The 27,581-nt window shown below is 42.0% G+C and overlaps 1 protein-coding gene across 19 annotated transcripts in view; it reads right to left on the bottom strand.

Annotated features, from left to right (window-relative positions):
* IKZF1 (IKAROS family zinc finger 1) overlaps positions 1 to 27,581 on the bottom strand; it is a 373,972-nt gene that overhangs the window by 219,213 nt on the left and 127,178 nt on the right. For 9 of the 19 annotated variants that reach the window (XM_056520299.1, XM_056520298.1, XM_056520297.1 and 6 more), the window contains one exon: positions 15,952 to 17,690. The exons of 5 other annotated variants lie outside the window; for them this stretch is intronic. In XM_056520299.1, coding sequence (XP_056376274.1) covers positions 15,952 to 16,246 — 295 coding nt within the window. In that variant the 5' untranslated portion in view covers positions 16,247 to 17,690. Of the gene's footprint in view, positions 1 to 15,951; positions 17,691 to 25,032; positions 25,064 to 27,581 lie in introns of those variants that run through there. 5 more of the 19 variants (XM_056520293.1, XM_056520294.1, XM_056520306.1 and 2 more) reach the window with 5 other exon arrangements.

Raw genomic sequence — 27,581 nt, 5'->3', positions numbered from 1 at the left:
AAGGAGTACTTGAGTTACTGTTGACTTTCTGTCATCTCAAACGAGTCTGCCTATTCACCTCTGACATCAACAAGACCTTTTCGTCCACACAACTGCTGCTCACTGGATAGTTTCTCTTTTTTGGCCATTCTCTGTAAACCCTAGATATGAGTTTGTATGAAAATCCTATAAGATCAGCAAAGCCCATCTGGTGTCAACAGCTATGCCACATTCAAAATCACTTAAAGGGGTACTCCATGCCCCAGCAACCAGAACATTTAGTTCCGAACATTGGGTGTGGGCTGCAGGGGTCGTGACATCATGGCCACAACCCTCATGACACCACGCCACGCCCCCTCAATGCAAGTCTATGGGAGGGGGTCTATGGGAGGGGGTGTCACACCCCCTGCCATAGACTTGCATTGAGGGGGCGTGATGTGACATCACAGGGGGCATGGCCATGACGTCACGATCCCTGCAGCCCACACCCAGCGTTCAGAACTAAATGTTTTGGATACTGGGGAAGTAGAGTACCCCTTTAAATCACCTTTCATCCCCATTCTGATGCTCAGATTGAACCTTAGTTGTCTTTACCACGTCTACATGTCTAAATGCATTGAGTTGCTGCCATGTGGGTAGCTGATTAGCTATTTGTGTTATCATGCCATTGAACATGTGAACCTAAAAAATGAGGCCAGTGAGTCTAGTTTGTAAGGCAAAAAAATAACATACGTACATCTAGTTCCACCTATTATTCTGCAGTGCTGGTCTAGAGGAGGGCAACACAGCACCATGAAGTAGAAGCACATTTTTTCTTTATGAACTATGTAACTATGTAATTTTCCTCACTTTGTGGTGAAAATGCCCTTTATGACTGGATCAAAGACCCTTATCCTGGATCACTGACTCTTATGCAGACTCTAGTAATATTTTTACACTCCAGAAAAGTACCCAGGGCCTATTTTAAATTCTAGTAGAGAGTTCCCCATTACCACTTCCACGGTCTCTGTATTGACCTGTGATATATTTTTAATCTTTCTAGGAACTGTTGTCCACCCATTCCATTTATTACTTTGGTTGCCCACATTTGTACACTGGTTCCCAAAACAATACACAATATTCCATGTGTACCTCATGCCTTCGCACTTCTGTCATATTATATTTTTCCAGAAAAACATCCAGGCCCCCTTTGAACTTGTTTCTTATGTCAAACATTACAACGTCATGTGGAAGAGAGTTCCATAGTCTCACTGCTCTTACAGTAAAGAATCTCTGTGATGATGGGGAAACCTAAATTTAGAGAATGCCCCCTTGTCATGGTTTAGGCATAAAAAGATCACTAGAAAGATCTCTTTACCGTCCATTCATATGTTTGTACATTGTGATCAAATCTCCCCTAAGACGTCTTTTCTCCGAACTAAATAACCCCAAGCTTGATAACTTGTCTTGGTCCTGTAATTCTCTCATAACATTAAAGGGGTATTCCAGGCAAAAACTTTTTTTTATATATCAACTGGCTTCGGAAAGTTAAACAGATTTGTAAATTAATTCTATTAAAAAATCTTAATCCTTCCAATAGTTATTAGCTTCTGAAGTTGAGTTGCTGTTTTCTGTCTAACTGCTTTCTGATGACGTCACAGGAGCTGTGCAGTTCCTATGGGGATATTTTCCCATCATGCACCAGGACGTGACATCATCATTGAGCAGTTAGACAGAAAACTTCAGAAGCTAATAACTATTGGAAGGATTAAGATTTTTTAATAGAAGTAATTTACAAATCTGTTTAACTTTCCGGAGCCAGTTGATATATAAAAAAAAGTTTTTGCCTGGAATACCCCTTTAATTATCTTTGTCACCCTCCTTTGCTTCCTCTCCAGTTCAGCCATGTCCTTCTTATATACAGGTGCCCAAAATTGGACACAATACTCCATATGTGGTATGACTAATGATTTATACAAAGGCAAAACTATATTCCTTTCATGAGGCTCAATGCCTCTCCTAATACATCCCATGACTTTGTTAGCTTTGGCAGCTGCTTTTTGGCACTGATCATTAAAGGGGTACTCCGCTGAAAACATTTTTTTTTTTATCAACTGGTGTCAGAAAGTTAAACAGATTTGTAAATGACTTCTATTTAAAAATCTTAATCCTTTCAGTACTTATCAGCTGCTGTATGCTCCATAGGAAGTTCTTTTCTTTTTAAATTTCCTTTCTGTCTGACCACAGAGCTCTCTTCTGGCACCTCTGTCCATGTCAGGAAATGTCCAGAGCAGGAGCAAATCCCCATAGCAAACCTCTCCTGCTCTGGACAGTTCCTGACACGAACAGAGGTGTCAGCAGAGAGCACTGTGGTCAGACAGAAAAGAAATTTAAAAAAGAAAAGAATTTCCACTGGAGCATACAGCAGTTGACAAGTACTGGAAGGGTTAAGATTTTAAATAGAAGTAATTTACAAATCTGAAAAATAAGGTGCAGCTCACAACAGAAGGACCGAGGCAGTTAAAGCTAAAGCCGGACCCCACCGGCAACAATAATGAAAAATAATAAAAACATATAGCTTATGCCTCTAGGACCTCACCAATGGTGCATAATGGTGTGGGCAAAGATAGATATAACAGCGTTTGCTCAGAAAGAGTTTTTAATTCAGATTATAAAATATAAAATATATATAAATGAGTAAAACAGTAACAAAATATCACATTACACTGGCACTATCTGATGAAAATCTCACTGGTGAGATATCCAAAATATTAAAAAGATATGTGAATAAATTAATATTCTAGTAAGTCCATAAATCTGCAGATAAAAAACAAAAATAAAATAAATCCGCAAAAGGTGTGGATAGATTTTTGGGTTTATGGCAAAATAATTGTAACATAAAGTCCATAAAAAAAGTAAGTTAATGAATGGATGATACAGAGTATCTCTTACCACTGCTTCTGGCTTGATGGATGAGTCGCAGCCTTGTGTTCCTCGTGTGCCTCAATAGATGGAGGGGGGCACAAGTTGGTATGTCTCCCTTAGCAGCCCCGTTGGCAGGGGGGCGCAAATAGATGTTGCGTACCGTGAGCTCCGATAGCGGAGGAGCATGCAGCAGTTTCAGCACTGGGGACCTCGTTCGCTGGCCGGCTTAGCACAGATGGCACTAGACTGGCGCTCCGGCAGGAGTGTCAGTCGGCTCGGATGCGACAACGGGTCTGGCGATGGTGGTACGCCGGGAGCAATGGAAGATCCAGGATTGGCGTCCCACGTGGAAGCAGGAGATGAGGCTATGCGATGCAGTAGATGGTAAAGTTGCAGCCAGGCAGGGCGGAGTAGGACAGATTTAACTCCTCTGTTGCCAAGATGTTTGCAGATGGACACTGGTGGTAACTGTGTGAACAGTGACAGATTTCTAAACGCGTTTCGGGGTACTGGGAAACAAGGACCTCCGACCCCTTCCCTCAGTAGAAATGTGTATATGATAAAATTTGATAGTAACGCTGTTTTTGTAGTGAATTCACACCTGATAGTAGTTAATGGCATTCAAGAATAATACACGGTCATGGAATTGTAATGGATTGACTCTTAGGACTAGCAAAAGATGGAGTGGAGCAGCTCTTTGACAATTACTCATAAGAAATCTGATAATAGAATAGGACGGTGTTCACACCCTATTAACTCTGATAATAAAATCGGTCATGTTGTCTATAGTTAAATAATATGGAATAACTAATAAGTAAATAAACTGTAACTAATACACATAAATTCACTGAAAACTGAAACAACAATGAATGGAAAAAATAAAATAAAAATAAAAAATGAAAATATAAAAAATAAAAAAAAGCTTAAAATAAAGATAGTATATGGAAAATGGAAAAGATATGGAGTGTAGAGTAGAATTAGTATAGAAAAAAATAATAGAATGTATAAAATAGAATAAAATAAAAATAAGAATAAAAATAAAAACAGAAATGAAAAAATAAAAATGAATAAATGGATGAATGAAAATGAATATAAAAATAAAAAAAAAATAAAAAATAAAAACATCCATTTATTCATTTTTATTTTTCATTTCTGTTTTTATTTTTATTCTTATTTTTATTTTATTCTATTTTATACATTCTATTATTTTTTTCTATACTAATTCTACTCTACACTCCAAATCTTTTCCATTTTCCATATACTATCTTTATTTTAAGCACATTTTTTTTTATATTTTCATTTTTTATTTTTATTTTTATTAAATTTTTTCCATTCATTGTTGTTTCAGTTTTCAGTGAATTTATGTGTATTAGTTACAGTTTATTTACCTATTAGTTATTCCATATTGTTTAACTATAGACAACATGACCGATTTTATTATCAGAGTTAATAGGGTGTGAACACCGTCCTATTCTATTATCAGATTTCTTATGAGTAATTGTCAAAGAGCTGCTCCACTCCATCTTTTACTAGTCCTAAGAGTCAATCCATTACAATTCCATGACCGTGTATTATTCTTGAATGCCATTTACTACTATCAGGTGTGAATTCACTACAAAAACAGCGTTACTATCAAATTTTATCATATACACATTTCTACTGAGGAAGGGGTCGGAGGTCCTTGTTTCCCAGTACCCCGAAACGCGTTTAGAAATCTGTCACTGTTCACACAGTTACCACCAGTGTCCATCTGCAAACATCTTGGCAACAGAGGAGTTAAATCTGTCCTACTCCGCCCTGCCTGGCTGCAACTTTACCATCTACTGCATCGCATAGCCTCATCTCCTGCTTCCACGTGGGACGCCAATCCTGGATCTTCCATTGCTCCCGGCGTACCACCATCGCCAGACCCGTTGTCGCATCCGAGCCGACTGACACTCCTGCCGGAGTGCCAGACTAGTGCCATCTGTGCTAAGTCGGCCAGCGAACGAGGTCCCCAGCGCTGAAACTGCTGCATGCTCCTCCGCTATCGGAGCTCACGGTACGCAACATCTATTTGCGCCCCCCTGCCAACGGGGCTGCTAAGGGAGACATACCAATTTGTGCCCCCCTCCATCTATTGAGGCACACGAGAAACACAAGGCTGCGACTCATCCATCACAATCCATCAAGCCAGAAGCAGTGGTAAGAGATATTCTGTATCATCCATTCATTAACTTACTTTTTTTATGGACTTTATGTTACAATTATTTTCCCATAAACCCAAAAATCTATCCACACCTTTTGCGGATTTATTTTATTTTTGTTTTTTATCTGCAGATTTATGGACTTACTAGAATATTAATTTATTCACATATCTTTTTTATATTTTGGATATCTCACTAGGGCCCAGTGAGATTTTCATCAGATAGTGCCAGTGTAATGTGATATTTTGTTACTGTTTTACTCATTTATATATATTTTATAATCTGAATTAAAAACTATTTATGAGCAAACGCTGTTATATCTATCTTTGCCCACACCATTATGCACCATTGGTGAGGTCCTAGAGGCATAAGCTATAGGTTTCCATTAATTTACAAATCTGTTTAACTTTCTGGCATCTGTTGATTTAAAAAAACAATCAACAGATGGATTACCTTTAAGGGTACATTCCCACACGGCGTATTTGCTGCGTATTTGCTGCTGCGTATTTTATTTTCTATGTTGAAGTCAATGGGTAGGAAAATACGCAGCACCAAATACGCTGCAAATACGCAGCAAAATACGCTGTGTGGGAACGTACCCTAAAGCTGAGTTTACTGTCCACCAGTACCCTCAATTCCTTTTCGGTCTAAGTTTTACCCAATGTTTTATTATTCAGCACTTAATTGTACATTTTGTTTTTATGGCCAAGTGCATAACCTTACATTTATCCACATTAAACTTTATTTGCCATGTCTGTGCCCAAACCTCTAGCTTCCCCAGATCCATCTGTAATATTGTGTTATCCTCCTCTGTGTTGATCACCTTACCCAGTTTAGTGTCATCTGCAAATATAGAAATTCTGCTCTGTAATCCCTCTACAAGGTCATTAATAAACATAGTGAAAAGAAGTGGACCCAGTACTGACCCAATAAATGTATACACTTATACAATATTCATGAGAGCCTGAAGGACAGAAAATAGATTTGTTCTTTTTTTTTGCAACAAATATATGTCCTGCTATCTTTCAATGAAAGATATATTAGGGTGCATTTACACCACATTTTGGGGATATGGCAGCCAGACTCGGCTGCCGTATTCCCACCAGACACATGCCGCACCCAATTTATCTCAATGAGCTGGACTGAGTCAAATAGTTAGTCCGGTTGGTTCATTTTTAACTGTATTAGTTTTATTGCCGGATTAAAAAACGTGGCAGACCACAGTTTTCAGTCCGCAAACAAAACCGGATAGGGTCCAAAAATAAGCCGATTTGAGTCATTATCTGACTCTGTCCAGCTTATTTAAATGAATAGGGTTCGGCTACTAGTGTTGTATACATATCAAAGTAGTCAATATTCTAAAAATGGAATGAAAATCTGGAAAATCCGATGTGGAACACTGGTTGCAGATAAACTCAAGGGTAACCCACACGTGTAATTGTACCCCCCCCCCCCCAAAAAAAATAAATATATAAATATTAAGCAAGCAACATGAAGCCCAATGGGCTCTACAGACAGGTCAGAGACAAAGTTATGGGAAAGTATACATAAGTTGGGTTATAAAAAACCCAGCTTATGTATATTTTAAACATCCCACAGAGCAATTATCGTTTTTGCATTTTAATTCTTTCCTTCTTGCCTTCTAAGAGTCATGACTCTTGTTTTTCCATACACAGAGCCATATGAGGGCTTTTTAATGACACCATCATTTTATACAGTTTTTGTTGGTGGGCAGATAGGACTTTTTGATCACTTTTTATTCAATGTTTCCTGGATTGCAAGGTAACTAAATAACTGAAATTCTGGCATTGGGTATTTTCTTGTTTGCTTGCTTACAGTGATAATAATAAGGGGGTGATAATTTTAATAATGTAGACTTTTTCACATGGTGCAATACCAATCATGGGAATTTTTTATAGTATAGATTTTTTTTGTATCTGAATAATTGACAAAAGGGGATTATTTCAATTTTTATTATTTGGGATTTTGCTATGTTTAAAAAATAAAAATATATATCTAACTTTTTTTTTATTTGTTATATTAGACCCGAGGACTTGATCACTTTTCTAGCACACTGCAATATATGACAGATACATATGTCGTTGGGCTATAAGGGGTTAAATCCATTATACCAAAACAAAAAGTCTGGCATTACTACAAACTATGCCTGACATGAGAAGGATGCCCAAGGAAACTTACAGGCCAGCCAATGAAGCTAATAATGAGAACAAGACATCAACAAAAACAGTGAAGGAACTCCAAAGACTCACAGCAGAAATAGAGTTATCTGGTCAAAACGCTATGAGCTATACACTTACATTATGGAAAAATGGAAAATAGTGGCTTTATTGAGCATTGAGCCAGTGGTTTACGGTAAATTCACATGTACAGGATCTGCTGCAGATTGGCTACTGCACATCTGAAGCTGAAGATTTGATGCTGCAGATATAAATCTAACTAAATGATTGAACACAGCATCAAATCGGCAGCAGATGCTGTATGTTTGAAACGGGGACATACATAGAAGGAAAAGGAATGGGACCAATCAAGCAGGGCACCCTGCCTCCAAGGGCCCCTTAGCAACTGCATGGTCTGAACTTTGGTCTCCACTATGGTATGTGTCGACCTTGTGTGTAAATGTACAATTAATCATTAAAATAGACAGAGTCTATTTACTAGTACAGTGAAATCTCCCTTAGCGGACACCTCCCAATATTGGACACCTACCAATAGCGGACAGTTTTTAATTCCTCAGCAGAGTCCAATAAGACTTAATGTATTTGCACTCTCCGAATAGGGGACATTCCCAATAGCAGACGCGGAAAAACCCAAAAGGGGACAATAGGTGACAAAACATTCCCAATAGGGGACAACCAGGCTCATGTGCTCGCCCTACTTTGTACACAGGGATGCCATCAGGGGGTACAGCCAATACCCCAGTAAACTGTAGAGAAAAAGAAAAGAAAGGACCGACAGACGGTGCCTCGTGTATTTACCCTCAATAGATCGGGTGGTGGGTGGGGGGGGGGGTAACCCCACGGGGCTTATAGATGGCCGCTCACCTTGAGATCTATGCAAAAAAGCATATCACCCACGATATAATCTGGGTACTGTAGTGCGAGTCGCTGCTATGCCGATGGGTTGCAGGAGGAAACAAGTCGTCCTGGGAGTCAATATTAGAAGTAGAGCAGGAAAAAACCCTCAGGTATGGCGCTGCAGACTCTTGTAGACAGATGAGGCGGATGCCAAAGGTAATAGGAAAGTCCTCAGCAGGACATTTTATTAAAAAAACAATAAAATGGACAAGATTACGCGTTTCGAGAGGATCCCTCCCTTCCTCAGATCAGGATCATGATCTGAGGAAGGGAGGGATCCTCCCGAAACACGTAATCTTGTCCATTTTATTGTTTTTTTAATAAAATGTCCTGCTGAGGACTTTCCTATTACCTTTGGCATCCGCCTCATCTGCAGCGCCATACCTGAGGGGTTTTTCCTGCTCTACTTCTAATACCCCAGTAAGGGGCCCAGGCACCTGCTGCAACCCCCTGCAGAAATCTGATAGGTCAGCTATAACATTTAAACAGTACAAGGAGCTTAATAAAATCTGTAAAAATTTAATAAAAGCAGCAAAAATTCAAAATGAGAGACAGGTGGCCAAAGAAAGCAAAACTAATCCTAAATATTTTTTTAGATATATAAATGCAAAAAAAAACAAAGACAGGACCCCTTAATAATGATAATGGGGAGGTTGTCACATGCGATAAAGAGAAGGCGGAGCTACTGAATGGGTTCTTTAGTTCTGTATATACTAAGGAAGAAGGAGCTGACATTGGACAGGTCAGTGCTGGTAACACATGTAATGTACTGAACTGGCTTAATGTAGAAATGGTACAAGGTAAGTTAAGTAATTTAAATGTAAGCAAATCTCCAGGACCAGATGGACTGCATCCAAGAGTTCTTAGAGAGGTAAGTTCAGTAATATCTGTACCCCTGTTCATGATATTTAGAGATTCACTGGTGTCCGGTATTGTGCCAAGGGACTGGCGCAAGGCGAATGTGGTGCCAATCTTCAAAAAGGGCTCTAGGTCTTCCCCAGGAAACTATAGACCGGTAAGTCTAACGTGCATTGTGGGTAAATTGTTTGAAGGAATTATAAGGGATTACATACAGGAATACATAGGGGATAATAGTATTATAAGTGATAGCCAGCATGGGTTTACTAAGGATAGAAGTTGTCAAACCAATCTAATTTGCTTTTATGAAGAGGTGAGTAGAAGCCTTGACAGAGGAATGGCTGTGGATATAGTGTTTCTGGATTTTGCTAAAGCATTTGATACTGTCCCTCAGACGTCTGACAGGTAAGTTAAGGTCTTTGGGTTTGGAAATTTTAGTTTGTAACTGGATTGAACACTGGCTCATGGATCGTACCCAGAGAGTGGTGGTCAATGATTCGTACTCTGATTGGTCACCGGTTATTAGTGGTGTACCCCAAGGTTCAGTACTGGGCCCGCTGTTGTTTAATTTATTTATCAATGATATAGAGGATGACATTAACAGCTCTGTTTCTATGTTTGCAGATGACACCAAGCTTTGTAGCACGGTACAGCCTATAGAGGATGTGCATAAGTTACAAGATGACTTGGATAGACTAAGTGTCTGGGCATCCACTTGGCAAATGAGGTTCAATGTGGATAAATGTAAAGTTATGCATCTGGGTAATAATAACATGCATGCGTCATATGTCTTAGTGGGTATTAAACTTGCAGAGTCACTGGTAGAGAAGGATCTGGGTGTACTTGTAGATCACAGACTACAGAATAGCATGCAATGTCAGGCTGCTGCTTCCAAGGCCGGCAGGATATTGTCATGTATAAAAAGAGCTATGGACTCAAGGTGGGGACATAATACTCGACAGGGACATAATACTCCCCCTTTATAAAGCATTGGTACGGCCTCACCTGGAATATGCTGTTCAGTTTTGGGCACCAGTCCATAAAAGGGACACTGTGGAGCTGAAAAGGGTGCAGAGACGAGCGACTAAACTAATATGGGGCATGGAACATCTTAGCTATGAGGAGCGATTAAAGGAGTTACAATTGCTTAGTCTTGAGAAGAGACGTTTAAGTGGGGATATGATAAATGTATATAAGTATATTAATGGCCCATAAAAAAAATATGGAGAAAAACTGTTCCAGGTTAAACCCCCCCCAAAGGACGAGGGGGCACTCCCTCCGTCTGGAGAAGAAAAAGTTTAGTCTCAAGGGGTGACTTGCCTTGTTTACCATGAGAACTGTGAACTTATGGAACAGTCTACCTCAGGAACTGGTCACAGCAGGAAAAATGAACAGCTTTAAAACAGGATTAGATACATTCCTGGAACAAAACAACATTAATACTTATGAAAAAATATAAAATCCCATCCCTTCCCCAATATCACGCCACACCCCTACCCTTCAATTCCCTGGTTGAACTTGATGGACGTATGTCTTTTTTCAACCATACTAACTATGTAAGCCCCAGCACAGAAGCAGAAGACCAATGTTTAAACAGTGGTCTCCTGCTTCTGTACGTCCGCCGACTACATCATTCCCCCCCTCCTTCCCTGATCCCCCCGTGCCACTTTATTCCCCTGTGCCAAACCATTCCCCCCTTTATTACCCCCTGTGCCACATCCTCTTGATCCCCGAGCCCGTGCTATTTAATTCCCCCTTTATTGTCCTCTGTGCAAATTCATCACCTCCTCTTTACCACCCGCTGTGCCATTTTATTCCCCCTGTATCCCCCTGTGCCACTTCATAAAGAGGGGGGTGATGAATTTACACAGAGGGTAATGAAGGGGGAATAAAATGGCACAGGGGGATCAAGGGAAATTATATGGCACAGAAGGTAAGGGGGGGGATAATTTGGCACAAAACATGGGGAAATAAGGTGGCACAGGGTATAAAGTGGGGATGAAATGATAAAGGGGAGGGATAGGGGTGATTAAAAGGTACTGGGAGATTCTACTGTAATATTGCTTTTTTTCATGTTTTATACGTAACCAGTTGAATACCCGGCATTGCCCGGTTTTTCCTTCCTAATCCTTGTTGGGGAGGAAAATAAACAAAGGAGGAAGCTTTTGACTTCACATCCCGTCCTCATATATTGTCGTCATATCCCAACCCCATATCCCGACCTCCTATCCTGTCCTCATATCTCGTCCTCCTATCTCGACCTCCTGTCCCGACCTCCTATCCCGTCCTCCTATCCAGTCCATCTAACCCAACCTCCTATCCCATCCTCCTATCCCGACCTCCTATCTCGACCTCCTGTCCCGACCTCCTATCCCGTCCTCCTATCCAGTCCATCTAACCCAACCTCCTATTCCATCCTCCTATCCCGACCTCCTATCTCGACCTCCTATCCCGTTCTCCTATCCCGTCCTCCTATCCCGACCTCCTATCCCGACCTCCTATCCCGGTCCCCCTATCCCGGTCCTCCTATCCCGTCCTTCTATCCCGTCCTCCTATCCCGACCCGTAATATGTGTACCAGGTATTGAAATATCTCCAGTCGTACGGATGTTATGTGGGAACATACATTTCCCATTGATTTGCATGGGACTTTAAACAAAAACCCTGACCCTCACAAATGGGGGTAGTTAAGGGTTAAATTAACTATCCTATGTTTGTTGTTTTGAGCCTTTTTCCCAATAGGGGATATCTCTCAATAGTGGACCCTATTTTTATTCCCCGTGAGTGTCCGCTATTGGGAGATTCTACTGTAGTAGCATTATTTTCAAGACACTACTACCTCTTTGGCACTCATCTTTTCTATAAGTTTACATGTCATAGAGCTACAGAACCCTTATGTTCGTGACTCTCTGGGAGAGAGATTTATCTTATTGTAGAATGCCTTTTTTGAGTGTAAAAGGCTATAAATGCACCAAATTGGATTTGGTTTAATATATTTGGCTTTCCTCACTAGGCATTTTAGACACACTTCTTTGCCACCTATGCCTTAAGTGTGTAATAATAATTCTTTATTTATATTGCCTACACAAATTCTGCAGCACTGTACACTATAATTAGTCCCTGTCCCCATTGGGGCTTACAATCTAAATTCACCTATCTGTAAAATTTGGAGTGTGGGAGGAAACCAGAGTACCCGGAGTAAACCCATGCAAACACAGGGAGAACATACAAACTTGTTTTAGATGTTGTCTCTGGTGGGATTTGAGCCAAGTACCGCAGTGGTGCAAGGCAACAGTGCTCACCACTGAGCCACTGTGCTGGTATGCATGACAACATTTTACACTCAAAAATTATATCCTTTAGTTCCTTTTCATCATACCCCCTGTATCAACTGAAAACTAAAAACTGCTGAGGTCGGTGTAAAACTTCTTTACACCTTTTGGAATATTAGCGATGGGATTATGCTACATTGCTGCTGACCTTCTTCTATAATCCCTCAATGCAGGCATCATTTCCAGGCATCTTAAAGGGAATTCTTATGACTTATTTGCAGCAGTTTCATACTACCAATGACCCCATGATGTCTAACATAATAATTATAATACAACATCATCATGAAACTTAAAAAGGCCCATTGACGTGAAAATAGATTTATTTTTAATGTCAAAGATCACTATATAATTTGTAAATATGTAATAACCACAATCTAATCATGTACTAATTCCATAGTAAGTTTATATTACCATTCTGCTAAAGTAGTTTGGTGGTAGATATTAAATCTGATATTTGGATGGGCACCTCACCCTCTAAAACATACTGCATACGATCTATGTATTTAAAAAACATATCAATGTTAGGAAACTGAAATAATCAATTATAAATGCCGTAAAAACCCTTGATTTTCCAATAAACATCCACTTTACGACATAGTTTTCAGATCATAGGGTTAAAAGCTGTGGTCATTTCGACTGTATGCCTAAACCGTGTTTCACAAAATAAAATAACAGACATGTGTCGCTTTATATGTTGCTCTTAGGTGGCAAAAAACAACAACAAAAAAACTTACTTGTGTTAATACTGAAGCTCAAGAAATATGTCAAAATGTTATCTATATCTTCCAGTGACATAGAGGCATTGTGCCATTGTGTGTTTAGCTACACAGGTTATTAAAACAAACTTATTAGGCTTGAGTTATGTGTCCGTGTGCCTAATTTATTATAAGTTGCATGTGGTGTGATTAATTTGGCGCACATGCATATGTGTGGAATTTCTGCTTCTGTGAAGTTGTAAGCAAGTTTTGTAGGTTTGCAACATTTAGAGCCCTCTGTGACAGAATTTGCAACATTTAGAGAAAAGTCACATATGATTAATTCACAAATACTGCAAAGTCAAAGGGCAAAAACGTTCAAATAAGCAAGTTGGGCAAAAATAATTTCTAGACAAAAAGTTGCACAAAAAGTTGTAAAGCCATCAATATTTTTTTTTTCTTACACACCAGAAGACATGTAAAATGCTTGAAACATTCTCCCCATAGTCCCTGACTGCCAGCTGCAAACACTGAGAACATGACTATTTATTCATAAAATAATCCTACATGAAAAGCACTCTATTTACAAGAAGATCTCCTCACCAAAGTCACAAAGATGACCACTAAACTGCTATTCTACTAAAAACTGCTCCGTAACATTCTCTAGTTGTACATTTAGCAATCGCCCTATGTATTAGCATTAGCATATTTAGTTTCTGTAGTTAATTTCATTCTACTTTCTTATCTGCAGTTTATTCACAACTTCCTTAAACCACCCTGTTTCCCATTTCTCCATTTGTAATACTATTTTTTCAGTGCTTTGCATGCAGTATATTTCCTTCACTGGTAATTTATACAGTTATTATAATTTCAATAAATGGTGGATTATATTGAATAACTGCAATAAGAATTGTGGTCATCTATTCACATTCCAATACAACGTAAAACACAATTGATAGATTGGTATCACATTGTATTATGTTTTGTAGTGTATACAGCTAGGACTTGTAAAGATGTTTGTTTTTATTATATTTATGGTAGAATATAAATATAACCATAACTGGTATTACTTTCTAGTAAATATCAAAAGATCCTAACTAGGAAGGAGCTTTATTTCGACATTTTCTTATAATTTTCTTTCATTACATTATTGACAGTCAAGGACTCTTATAACAAATAAGTGACACAATTACAGTTATGTTTTACTGAAAAACTAACTTCAACTTCTGTACTATGTAACGTAATAACTTACAGTGCGGAAAATAAACGCAAAACAAAATGACAATATAACCTTGTCGCTCATTTTACGATATGTTAAGTTCTTTCACAAGAATTACCAGCAAATTATAAACTTGTAAGAAGTCACATACTACCCCTTCCATCTGAAATGCGTTCACAACACTGCTGCTTGTTTTGTCAGCATGTAAACTAACATGAGCATATGAAATGTATCAAATAATCAGCGTAAGATTAATTGACCTAATTATGTGTATAAGCAAATGACATGCCGAGCGCTCTGTCTTCAGGAGGAAATTAGAAAGGATCTGGGTGACAATAAAGACTGCATTTTTCTCACATTGAATTTGTGACATATATTTGTATTCGTATACATATTGAACATTATCGAAACAAATATGTGAATAAACTTACAAATAGGACAGAATTATTAGGAAAAAGAAAAGATTGTAATAACGGGTTAAAAACTCTGTATATAGTTAACACATTTTGTATTTATTCTGTACAGTGCCAGTGGACTTTATGTAGTATGCATTCTAATGTAAAAACATACTTATATACACTCAGCGCATATGTTCACCCAACTTGTTGAACTTTTGCTTTATATATATATATATATATATATCTTTTGCAAGATATATATATCTTGTCTTTATATATATATATATATATATATATATATATATATATATATATTATTTTTGTATAAAAACTATATTAGTACCTAGATACGTGTATGAATTTTGAAGGACAGGAAGAAATGGATAGATGATGGAAGAATGAATGAATGGATAAATAAATAAATAAATAAATAAATAGTTCCATATAAGAGCAGCACTTGTTTAAGTAAAATGTGGTGCAAGCAAGAGGGTTCTTGGTTATCACCAATGTATACAAGCAAAGAAAACCTGCAGCACACCAATCCGTGTAGAAACAGGGCAAGTGCGTTTACAGGTGCAACGTTTCGGCCACCTTGCACTTTCTTTTTTCAAGGCGTTCAAAATGTCTTATTATATCTTTTTATCATAAGATGGAGATAGATAGATAGATAGATGAATGATAGATAGATGAAAGATATAGATAGATGAAAGATATAGATAGATAGATGATATAGATAGATGAAAGATATAGATAGATGATAGATGGATGATAGATAGATGAAAGGTATAGATATATAGATAGATGAAAGATATAGATAGATAAATAAATAGATAGACAATAGATAGATAGATAGATAGAGATACCAAGTAAAGCACAGTACTCAGGACACACATTTAACCAACTTGAACTTTTGCTTTCAAGAGAAAAACCTGTAAAGTTAAAAATGATTCTTTGCATATGCCATAATTTTTAATATGTATACTTTTATATACGATTAGTATGAAAACTACATTAGTATGTAGATGTATGTATGACTATTGGACAGTAATGGACGGGTGGTGAACAGGCACCGGTACACAATGATTATAATACAGTAATTAGGTAAGGAACTTGTAGAACTCGCACAGAAGTTGAACACTACTTCTACATTATACTATGTAAGGTCTATCTATCCCAGTGCACCATCCATCCAAATAGTAAAGTCTTCTATGTCTCTCCTTAGCGTGAAGAATACAAGTAAAGTGCACGGGCAGCCCGTGGCCCCTGGTGCGGTAGCGGCGCGTTACCTGCTCTGCCGTGGGTTGGCTGTAGACAGCTCTCCCAGTCCCCTGCAGCTGCTCCATGTGCTGCTCTGAGAGGCGCCGCAGGATGAAGCTCAGGTCTCAGTCCCACCCCTCTCCACTCCACTTCCTCATTCCAGTGCAACATGACAGCCGCCTGGTGTGTACCGTGGCATGTCCTGCAATGATCTGTCTGTGCCCGCCACCTCCATTTAATAGGCGACCCGCCGGGCTCAGCGGAGACTGATGCTGCGCTCGTCAGAGAAGAACACACCTCCCTCCCGGGGGGAGCGCTGGACATGGCGCCGCTATCCTGACTTGTTACCTGACTGACGCCTGTGCTGCTGGTGGCCGCACAACTATGTCCTCTGCACCTGTCACATCTCCACACACAGCATGGATTCCGAGAGGGAAGATAGTTCTATATACTAGACATATACAACTGGCACACATACCGAAATATATTCCCCTTCCCCATTTTTCCTCAGGTGTATGATGGAAACTTTGCACCGTGTAACTATGAACAGAACAATTTAGAAACGACTTCTAGAAAGTTCCCGAATGGCGCGCAACTCAGAAAATGAGCCTTAGCCCACAGACACATTTCCTGTGACAGAGCTGCGTGTGTCACTTGAAGACGGTGGAAGCTGAACCACTATATCCTGATTCTGGGCCACCATTTCTCCAATGTCTGCAATGTTCACCACACTATTCTGTTCCTAGTTTTCTGTCAAACGTAGAGGTTTCCACATTTTGTGTAGTTTTCATTTTTTACCAGCAGTCAATAGCCTAAATACACTGCAGCCAGATGATAGGTGGAAGTCAATAGGGAAATGGAACATGCCTTACAAACAGTCTTTATTTGATGGTCAGTGGGGTTTTTTTTCTTTGAAAATGCAGTGTACAGATTTCTCCCATAGACCTCCATTGTTTTTTGAAAGTTGGGTATTTCTGGTGCATTGCATGAAAAGGAATCCATAATTCATATAATCTGAAATGGGAAAGAACACCATAGAACAAAAGCAACCAATAAAGCGCCAGTAAATTTTGTAAGAAAATGGCACAAAACCTGAATTATGCTATGTTTACACACTATTTGGGAGCTCTAAACAGCTGCAAAAGGAATAAAAACTGCTGAAAAATGTGTGTGAAGAGAAAAAGGGCTAAAAGATAGCATGAGCATAGCCTAAAAAAGCAATAAGCACAAAAAAGCCTAGGATTTATAGGAGTGTTCTTTAAGCCCAAAAATCCACAAATAAATAAATCCATAGAGAGCAATTTATCAATGTGCACACCAAAAGCTGCAAAAATGTTGTACAAACCACTGGTGACTTTTGCCAGTATGCACTGCGCACACCAAGGGGGCAGAAGGGTATACATGCTTAATGTGGAGGAGGCATGGTCTTCTCACATTCCACATTTATTATAATTTACACCTGAATTTGGCACCACCAATATCTGAAATAATTTGTCACAGAACAAGGTGGGACATCTGGTCATTTCATGTGTCTAGGATGCAAAATATGGGGTATTCTGCAAGGAACAATAACTGCAGTGAACAAAAAAAATTAACAGTTTTTGCACTCACATTTACTGGCATACAAATGGAGGATGTGTTGGTGACCTGTAGCAATTCAGAAACATGACACCTAGTAAAGGGATTTCCTAAAACAGGACATTCATTGCAACATTTCTCTATACTTTTGCTTCCAGAAGATTTCGCCATTCCTATTTCACTTGCTTTCCTAAAAAGTGAGAAATTCAGTATTTCACAACCAGAATCATTAGCACCTCTGTCAGTCAGGATGCCTATTCTACAATAGGTTGATAATTCAAGTCTGTTCTAGATAGGAAGGCTTTCTTCACACCATATTCTGCTATGTTCAAAAAACATGTTTAACTTGCTGTAAAAAGTTTATCAAGCTGTTTGCTAACGCATTTGAATATGTTTTCATTATGGATGCCCCGATAAAAAATTTTAAAGACGGAATACGAGTAACGATACTTTTTAACACCTTGGGGATGGAGCCCATTATAACCCTAAGGCTGGGAGCATTTTTTGCAAATCTAACCTCTCTCACTTTACGTATTAATAACTCTGGAATGCTTTTACTTATAAATTTGACATATTCTACTTTATGTTAGTGGTAAATTTACGTCAATACTTGCATCATTTCTTAGTGAAAAATTCCAACATTTCAGAAAAAAATTGAAAATTTAGCATTTTTCTAACCTTGCAGCTATCTGCTTGTAAGGAAAATAGACATTCCAAATAAATTATATATTGATTCACATATACAATATGTCTACTTTATGTTTGCATCATAAAGTTGACATGTTTTTACTTTTTGAAGACATCAGTGGGCTTCAAAGTATAGCACCAATTTTCCAATTGTTCCCGAAAATTTCAAAATCAGAATTTTTCATGGACCAGTTAATGTCACGATTCGGCTTGCAGGTAGTGGATCCTCTGTGCCAGAGAGGGATTGGCGAGGACCGTGCTAGTGGACCGGTTCTAAGCCACTACTGGTTTTCACCAGAGCCCGCCGCAAAGCGGGATGGTCTTGCTGCGGCGGTAGTGACCAGGTCGTATCCACTAGCAACGGCTCACCTCTCTGGCTGCTGAAGATAGGCGCGGTACAAGGGAGTAGGCAGAAGCAAGGTCAGACGTAGCAGAAGGTCGGGGGCAGGCGGCAAGGTTCGTAGTCAGGATGGGTAGCAGAAGTTCAGGACACAGGCTTTGGACACACTAAACGCTTTCACTGGCACAAGGCAACAAGATCCGGCAAGGGAGTGCAAGGGAGGAGACTAGATATATCCAGGGAACAGGTGGGAACCAATTAAGCTAATTGGGCCAGGCACCAATCATTGGTGCACTGGCCCTTTAAGTCTCAGAGAGCTGGCGCGCGCGCGCCCTAGAGAGCGGAGCCGCGCGCGCCAGCACATGACAGCAGGGGACCGGGACGGGTAAGTGACCTGGGATGCGATTCGCGAGCGGGCGCGTCCCGCTGTGCGAATCGCATCCCCAACGGCCATGACAGTGCGGCGCTCCCGGTCAGCGGAACTGACCGGGGCGCTGCAGGGAGAAAGACGCCGTGAGCGCTCCGGGGAGGAGCGGGGACCCGGAGCGCTAGGCGTAACAGTACCCCCCCCCTTAGGTCTCCCCTTCTCTTTGCCCGGTAACTGCCTCCCCTGGGATGAGGACACCTGGAAAGAATGGAGGGTTTCCTCAACGGCAGGCAGTACAGCAGGAGTGGGAATGGGGAGGGAGGGCAGAGGGCGAGGCCTGGCATGGGGCAGTGTGACACCAGGACGGGGGCCATGGGGTGGCACAGAGGCTTGCCTGACGGGACTGGGAGGGGGGGAGGGGCATTTCCTGTGGCAGGCAGAGTCCTTAATGACCTTAGGGGGACCGGATACAGGAGGAACCATAGGGTCACGGCAGGGAGTACTGGGAACCGGTTTTAGACAGTTCTTGGAACAAGAGGACCCCCAACTCCTGATCTCCCCAGTGGACCAATCCAGGGTAGGGGAATGAAGTTGAAGCCAGGGAAGTCCAAGGAGAATTTCCGAGGTGCAATTGGGGAGGACCAAAAGTTCAATCCTCTCATGATGAGATCCGATGCTCATAAGAAGGGGCTCCGTGCGGAAACGTATGGTGCAATCCAACTTGGCTCCGTTGACCGCGGAAACGTGGAGTGGCTTGACAAGACGGGTCACCGGAATGCGGAATTTATTCACTAGGGACTCTCGAATAAAATTTCCAGAAGCTCCAGAGTCCAGGCAGGCCACGGCTGAGAGAGAAGAGCTGGCTGAAGCAGAAATCCGCACGGGTACCGTGAGACGTGGAGGAGCAGACTTGGAACCAAGAGACGCCACACCCACGTGAGCTGGGTGCGTGCGTGCGTTTCCCAGGCGTGGAGGACGGATAGGGCAATCCACCAAGAAATGCTCGGTACTGGCACAGTAAAGACAGAGATTTTCTTCCCTGCGGCGATTCCTCTCTTCCTGGGTCAGGCGAGACTTATCCACTTGCATGGCCTCCTCGGCGGGAGGCCCAGGCGTAGATTGCAACGGATACTGTGGGAGAGGTGCCCAGAGATCTAAGTCTTTTTCCTGGCGGAGCTCTTGGTGTCGCTCAGAAAAACGCATGTCAATGCGGGTAGCTAGATGGATGAGTTCTTGCAGATTGGCAGGAATCTCTCGTGCGGCCAGCACATCCTTGATGCGACTGGATAGGCCTTTTTTAAAGGTCGCGCAGAGAGCCTCGTTATTCCAGGATAATTCTGAAGCAAGAGTACGGAATTGTACGGCATACTCGCCAACGGAAGAATTACCCTGGACCAGGTTCAGCAGGGCAGTCTCGGCAGAAGAAGCTCGGGCTGGCTCCTCGAAGACACTCCGGAGTTCAGTGAAGAAGGCCTGGACTGTGGCTGTGGCAGGATCATTGCGGTCCCAGAGCGGTGTGGCCCAAGACAAGGCCTTTCCTGAGAGAAGGCTTACTACGAACGCCACCTTAGACCGTTCTGAAGGAAACAAGTCCGACATCATCTCCATATGCAGGGAACACTGAGACAAAAATCCACGGCAGAGTCTGGAGTCCCCATCAAATTTGTCCGGCAGGGACAAGCGGAGGCTAGGAGCGGCCACTCGCTGCGGAGGAGGTGCAGGAGCTGGCGGAGGAGATGGTTGCTGCTGTAGCAGAGGCAGAAGTTGCTGTAACGTGGTGGTCAACTGCGACAGCTGCTGTCCTTGTTGGGCAATCTGCTGCGATTGCTGAGCGACCACCGTGGTAAGGTCAGCGAGACTTGGCAGCGGCACCTCAGCGGGATCCATGGCCGGATCTACTGTCACGATTCGGCTTGCAGGTAGTGGATCCTCTGTGCCAGAGAGGGATTGGCGAGGACCGTGCTAGTGGACCGGTTCTAAGCCACTACTGGTTTTCACCAGAGCCCGCCGCAAAGCGGGATGGTCTTGCTGCGGCGGTAGTGACCAGGTCGTATCCACTAGCAACGGCTCACCTCTCTGGCTGCTGAAGATAGGCGCGGTACAAGGGAGTAGGCAGAAGCAAGGTCAGACGTAGCAGAAGGTCGGGGGCAGGCGGCAAGGTTCGTAGTCAGGATGGGTAGCAGAAGTTCAGGACACAGGCTTTGGACACACTAAACGCTTTCACTGGCACAAGGCAACAAGATCCGGCAAGGGAGTGCAAGGGAGGAGACTAGATATATCCAGGGAACAGGTGGGAACCAATTAAGCTAATTGGGCCAGGCACCAATCATTGGTGCACTGGCCCTTTAAGTCTCAGAGAGCTGGCGCGCGCGCGCCCTAGAGAGCGGAGCCGCGCGCGCCAGCACATGACAGCAGGGGACCGGGACGGGTAAGTGACCTGGGATGCGATTCGCGAGCGGGCGCGTCCCGCTGTGCGAATCGCATCCCCAACGGCCATGACAGTGCGGCGCTCCCGGTCAGCGGAACTGACCGGGGCGCTGCAGGGAGAAAGACGCCGTGAGCGCTCCGGGGAGGAGCGGGGACCCGGAGCGCTAGGCGTAACAGTTAAGCATAGAAGTGAATTTGAGGGTGTTTATGTTGGAAATCCCCTATAATGGACCCCATTATGGAAACTGCACCCCTCAAAGTATTCAGAATGACATTCAAAAAGTTTGTTAACCCTTTAGGTATTTCACAGGAATAGCAGTAAAATGGAGGAGAAAAATCAAACATCTCCATTTTTTTACACTAACATGTTATTGTAGCCCCATTTTTTTCATTTTTACAAGGGGTAAAAGGTAAAAAAGGCCCCCCAAAACTTGTAACTCATTTTCTCTCGAGAATGGAAATACCTCATATGTGGATGTAAAGTGCTCTGTGGGTGCAATAGAAGGCTCAGAAGGGAAGGAGCGACAATGGAATTTTGGAGAGCGAATTTAGCTGAAATGGTTTTTGGGGGGCATATCCCATTTAGGAAGCCCCCATGATGCCAGAACAGTAAAAAAAAAAAAAAAAAAAAACATCATATGGCGTACTATTTTGGAAACTACACCCCTCAAGGAACGTAACAAGAGGTATAGTGAGCCTTAACGCCCCACAGGTGATTGATGAAGTTTCGTTAAATTGTCATGTGAAAATGAAAAATTTCATTTTTAACACTAAAATGCTGGCGTTACCACAGACTTTTCATTTAACAAGGAGTAATAGGAGAAAATGCCCCCCAAAATTTGTAACCCATTTCTCTCGAGTAAGGAAATACCTCATATGTGGATGTAAAGTGCTCTGTGGGGAGGAGTGACATTGGGCTTTTGGAGAGCTAATTTTGCTGATATGGATTTTGGGGGGCATGTTCCATTTAGGAAGCTTCCATGATGCCAGGGCAGTAAAAAAAAAAAAAAACACATAGCATACCATTTTGGAAAATACACCCCTCAAGGAACGTAACAAGGGGTACAGTGAATCTTAATGCCCCAAAGGTGATTGACGAACTTTTGTTAAATTGGGACTTAAAAAAAAAAAATTATTTTTTTTTCAATAAAATGCTGGTGTTACCCCAATTTTTTCATTTTCAAAAGGGGTAATAGGAGAAAAAGCCCCTCAAAAAATTGTATCCCCATTTCTTCTGAGTATGGAGATACCCCATATGTTGATGTAAAGTGCTCTGCAGGCGAACTACAATGCTCAGAAGAGAAGCAGCACCATTGGGCTCTTGGAGAGAGAATTTGGTTGGAATGGAAATCGGAAGCCTTGTGCGTTTACAAAGCCCCCCGTGGTGCCAGAACAGTGGAACCCCCCCCCCCCACATGTGACCCCATTTTGGAAACTACTCCCCTCACAGAATTTAATAAGGGGTGCAGTGAGCATTTACACCCCACTGGCATTTGACAGATCTTTGGAACAGTAGGCTGTGCAAATACATTTTTTTTTTTTTTTTAACGGACGACTGTTCAAAAAATCTGTCAGACACCTGTGGGGCGTAAATGCTCACTGCACCCCTTGTTACATTACTTGAGGGGGGTAGTTTTCAAAATGGGGTAACATGGGGGGGGTCCACGGTTCTTGCACCATGGGGGCTTTGTAAACGCACATGGCCTTCAATTCCAGCCTAATTCTGTATTCAAAAGCCCAGTGGCTTTTCTGGTTCCTAATACCCCTTGTGAAAATGAAAAATTTGGGGTAACACCAGCATTTCAGGGAAATTTTTTTTTTTTAATTTTCATGTCCAACTTTAATGAACATTTGTCAAAAGACCTGTGGGATGTTAAGGCTCACTATACCCCTTGTTACATTCCGTGAGGGGTGTAGTCTCCAAAATGGGGTCACATGTGGGTGTTTTGTTTTTTTGCATTTATGTCAGAACCGCTGTAACGATCAGCCACCTCTGTGCAAATCACCAATTTAGGCTTCAAATGTACATGGCGCTCTCTCATTCCTAAGCCATGTAGTTCGTCCGCAGAGCATTTTACATCCACATATGGGGTATTTCCGCATGAAAAGTATGGGGCAACACCAGCATGTTAGTGTAAATTTTTTCTAAATATTTTTACACTATCATGCTGGTGTAGCCCCCAACTTTTACCTTTTCATAAGGGGTAAAAGGAGAAAAAGCCCCCCAAAATTTCTCCTGAGTACGGAAATACCCCATATGTGGCCCTAAACTGCTGCCTTGAAATACTACAGGGCTCCAAAGAGAGAGAGCGCCATGCGCATTTGAGGCCTAAATGAGGAATTTACAATAGGGGCAAACCAGGATACAAGGATGGGGCTTGTCTCCACCAAAACCCTACAGCAGTGTTTCCCAAACAGGGCACCTCCAGCTGTTGCAAGACTCCCAACCTGCCAGGACAGTCAATGGCTGGCCGGCAATACTGGGAGTTGTTGTTTTGCAACAGCTGAAGGCTCCGTTTGCAACAGCTGAAGGCTCTGTCATATGAGACGTTTTTCATTTTTATTGGGGGGGGGGATGTGTAAGAGGGTGCATATGTATATGTAGTGTTTTACTTTTTATTATGTGGTAGTGTAGTGTTTTTAGATTACATTCGCACTGGCGGGGGTTCACAGTGAGTTTTCCCCTGGGAGTTTGAGCTGTGGCGGAAAATTTGCCGCAGCTCAAACTTGTAGAAGGAAACTTACTGTAAACCCCCGTCCGTGTGAATGTACCCTGTACATTCACATGGGGGGGCGCCCCAAACCTTTGGCTGTTGCAAAACTACAACTCCCAGAATGCACTGACAGACCATACATGCTGGGAGTTGTAGTTTTGCAACAGCTGTAGGCACACTGGTGGGGAACCACTGAGTTAGGAAACAGACTCTAGCTAGGTGATTCCAACCAGTGTGCCTCCAGCTGTTGCAAAACTACAACTCCCAGCGTGTACGGTCTGTCAGTGCATTCTGGGAGTTGCAGTTTTGCTGGAGGCACACGGGTTGGAATCACTGAGCTAGAGTCTGTTTCCTAACTCAGTGGTTCCCCACCAGTGTGCCTCCAGCTGTTGCAAAACTACAACTCCCAGCATGCACAGACAGTCAGGGATGCTGGGCGTGTAGTTCTGCAATATCTGGCCCTTCAGATGTTGCAGAACTACAACTCCCTGCATGCCTGGACAGTCTGGGCATGCTAGGAGTTGTAGTTATGCAATAACTGGGGAAGAACAGTTTGGAGACCGCTAAGTAGTGGTCTCCAAACTGTAGCCCTCCAGATGTTGCAAAACTACAACTCCAAGCATGCCGGGACTGTCCAGACATGCTGGGAGTTGTAGTTCTGCAACATCTGAATGGCCAGATATTGCAGAACTACACGCCTAGTATCCCTGACTGTCTGGGCATGCTGGGAATTGTAGTTTTGCAACATCTGGAGAGCTACAGTTTGGAGACCACCGTATAGTGGTCTCCAAACTGTGTCACTTCAGATGTTGCAAAACTACACCTCCCAGCATGCCCAGACAGTCAGTGCATGCTGGGAATTGTAGTTTTGCAACATCTGGAGGACCACAGTTTAGAGACCACTAAACAGTTTGGCAACTCCTAGAAGGCAGCAGTAAAGATCACTTTATGGCAATCTTTTACTGCTACCTTCACCCCTGCTACGCTGCCTGCTTACCGCCGCCGATCCCGCAGCTGGTCTCACCGAGGGTCCCGGTCCCTCAGGTACCTGCCACCATCTCCCCCCCGACATCAAGGGGTGGGCAGAGCGGGGATTTCACCTTTAACCCCCCGCCCCCAACTGCCATTGGTCAGTTAGTCCTAACTGACTCATGGCAGGGGATAGGAGGAGCTCGCATCACTGCCACCTCGCTCCTATCCTTCAGGATGATAGGAGCGGTCTCTGACAACTCCAATCATCCCTATTTTTCAGGCTATCGGGTCATCAGAGACCAGATCAGCCTGGAATCGCCCCAAATCGACCATCTGAACATGAGGGCGATCGCCAACATGAGGGGCTTGGCTATTTCTAGGCATTGCCAGAAGGATTTTGGAGTGAATTTTGCTGAAATGGTTTTTGGGGGCATGTCACATTTAGGAATCCCCTAAGGTGCCAGAACAGCAAAAAACAAAAAAAAAAAACACATGGCATACTATTTTGGAAACTACACCCCTTTAAGGAACGTAACAAGGGGTATAGTGAGCCTTAACACCCCACAGGTGTTTGACGCATTTCTGTTAAAGTTGGATGGGAAATTTTTTTTCATTTTTTGGGGGGTATTATCCTCTATTACCCCTTGAAAAAATGTAAATTTGGGGCAAAAACTGCATTTTAGTAAAAAAAAAGAATTCCATTTACACATCCAATTTTAACATAACGTTGTCAAACACCTGTGTGGTGTTAATGCTCACTGTACCCCTTGTTATGTTCCTTAAAGGGGTGTAGTTTCCAAAATAGTATGCCATGTGTTTTTTTTTTTGTTTTTTGCTGTTCTAGCACCTTAGGGGATTCCTAAATGTGATATGCCCCCAAAAACCATTTCAGCAAAATTCACTCCAAAATCCAATTGTCGCTCCTTCCCTTCTGAGCCCTCTACTGCGCCCGCAGAACACTTTACATCCACATATTAGGTATTTCCTTAGTCGAGAGACATTGGGTTACAAATGTTGGGGAGAATTCTCTCCTTGTGAAGTTTCAAAAAATGGCTCTACAAGAACATGCAAGTATAAAAAAATTAAGATTTAGACTTTTCTACTTCACATTGCTGTTATTCCTGTGAAACACCTAAAGGGTTAACAAACTTTCTGAATGTCATTTTGAATACAATGAGGGGCGCAGTTTCTAGAATGGGGTCATTTATGGGGTATTTCTTACAGAAAGGCCCCTCAATTCCACTTCATACTTAACTGGTTCCTGAAAAATTCAGATTTAGAATTTTTCATGAAAATTTTGAAAATTGCTGCTATACTTTGAAGCCCTCTAACGTCTTCAAAAAGTGAAAACATGTCAACTTTACGATGCCAACATAAAGTAGACATATTGTATATGTGAATCAATATATAATTTATTTGGAATGTTCATTTTCCTTACAAGCAGAAAGTTTAAAACTTAGAAAAATGCTAAATTTTCAAAATTTTCATGACATTTTTGAGATTTTTCACCAAGAAAGGATGCAAGTAACGACGAAAATTTACCACTATGTTAAAGTAGAATATGGCACAAAAAAATCTCGGAATAAGAATAAAAGGTAAAAGCATGTCAGAGTTGTTAATATGTGAAGTGACAGTGGTCAGAATTGCAAAAAAGGGCTCCTTAACCCCTTAGGGACATAGGACGTATGGGTACGTCCTAAGTCCGGTTCCTGTCTATAATGTGGGGTCCCGGCGGGACCCCGCGTCATAGCTGGATGGTCCCCGCGCCTATTCACAGCCTGGACCCGCGGCTAATAGCGCGCGGCCGCGATTGTTCGGCCACGCGCTATTAACCCTTCCGATGCGGCGCTCAAAGCATCGAAAGTGAAAGTAAAAGTCGGGCTGATCGGGGTCATCGCGATAAAAGCTCGCAAAAAAAAAGTGTAAATAAAAAGTGTAAAAAAAAAAGTTAGCCCTTTCAGGTATTCCCTTCTGAATTAAAAGTTTAAATCACCCGGCATTTCCTAATAACAAAATAAAACAGTGTTAATAAAAATAAACATATGTGGTATCACCGCGTGCGGAAATGTATAAAAATATACTGCTTTTAAAACCACACGTTCAATGGCGTACGCGCAAAAAATTCCAAAGTCCAAAATAGCACATTTTTATACCACAAAAAAGTGATCAAAAAGTCTGATCAGAACAAAAATGGTACCGCTAAAAACTTCAGATCACGGCGCAAAAAATAAGCTCTCATAGCGCCCTGAACACAGAAAAATAAAAAAGTTATAGGGCTCAGAAAATGACAATTTTAAACGTATACATTTTCCTGCATGTATTTATGATTTTTTTTCTGAAGTACCGTATTTATCGGCGTATAACACGCACTTTTTAGGCAAAATTTTTTAGCCTAAAGTCTACCTGCACGTTATACGCCGATAAGCCACTGGAGTTCAATTATTTAAAGCGGGCGCTTTGCAGGTGCAGAGACCGCCACCGCTGCCGGCTTCTCTGCCCCTGCCTGTCCTGGGGTCTAGAGCCCTGCTGCCGGCCCTTCTCTCCCCCTGGCTATCGGTGCCGCTGCCCGTTCTC

Source organism: Hyla sarda, chromosome 5 (genome assembly GCF_029499605.1).
Source record: "Hyla sarda isolate aHylSar1 chromosome 5, aHylSar1.hap1, whole genome shotgun sequence".
NCBI lineage: Eukaryota > Metazoa > Chordata > Amphibia > Anura > Hylidae > Hyla > Hyla sarda.
Note: the sequence above shows the minus strand (reverse complement) of the source record. Positions and strands in the feature narration are given on the sequence as shown.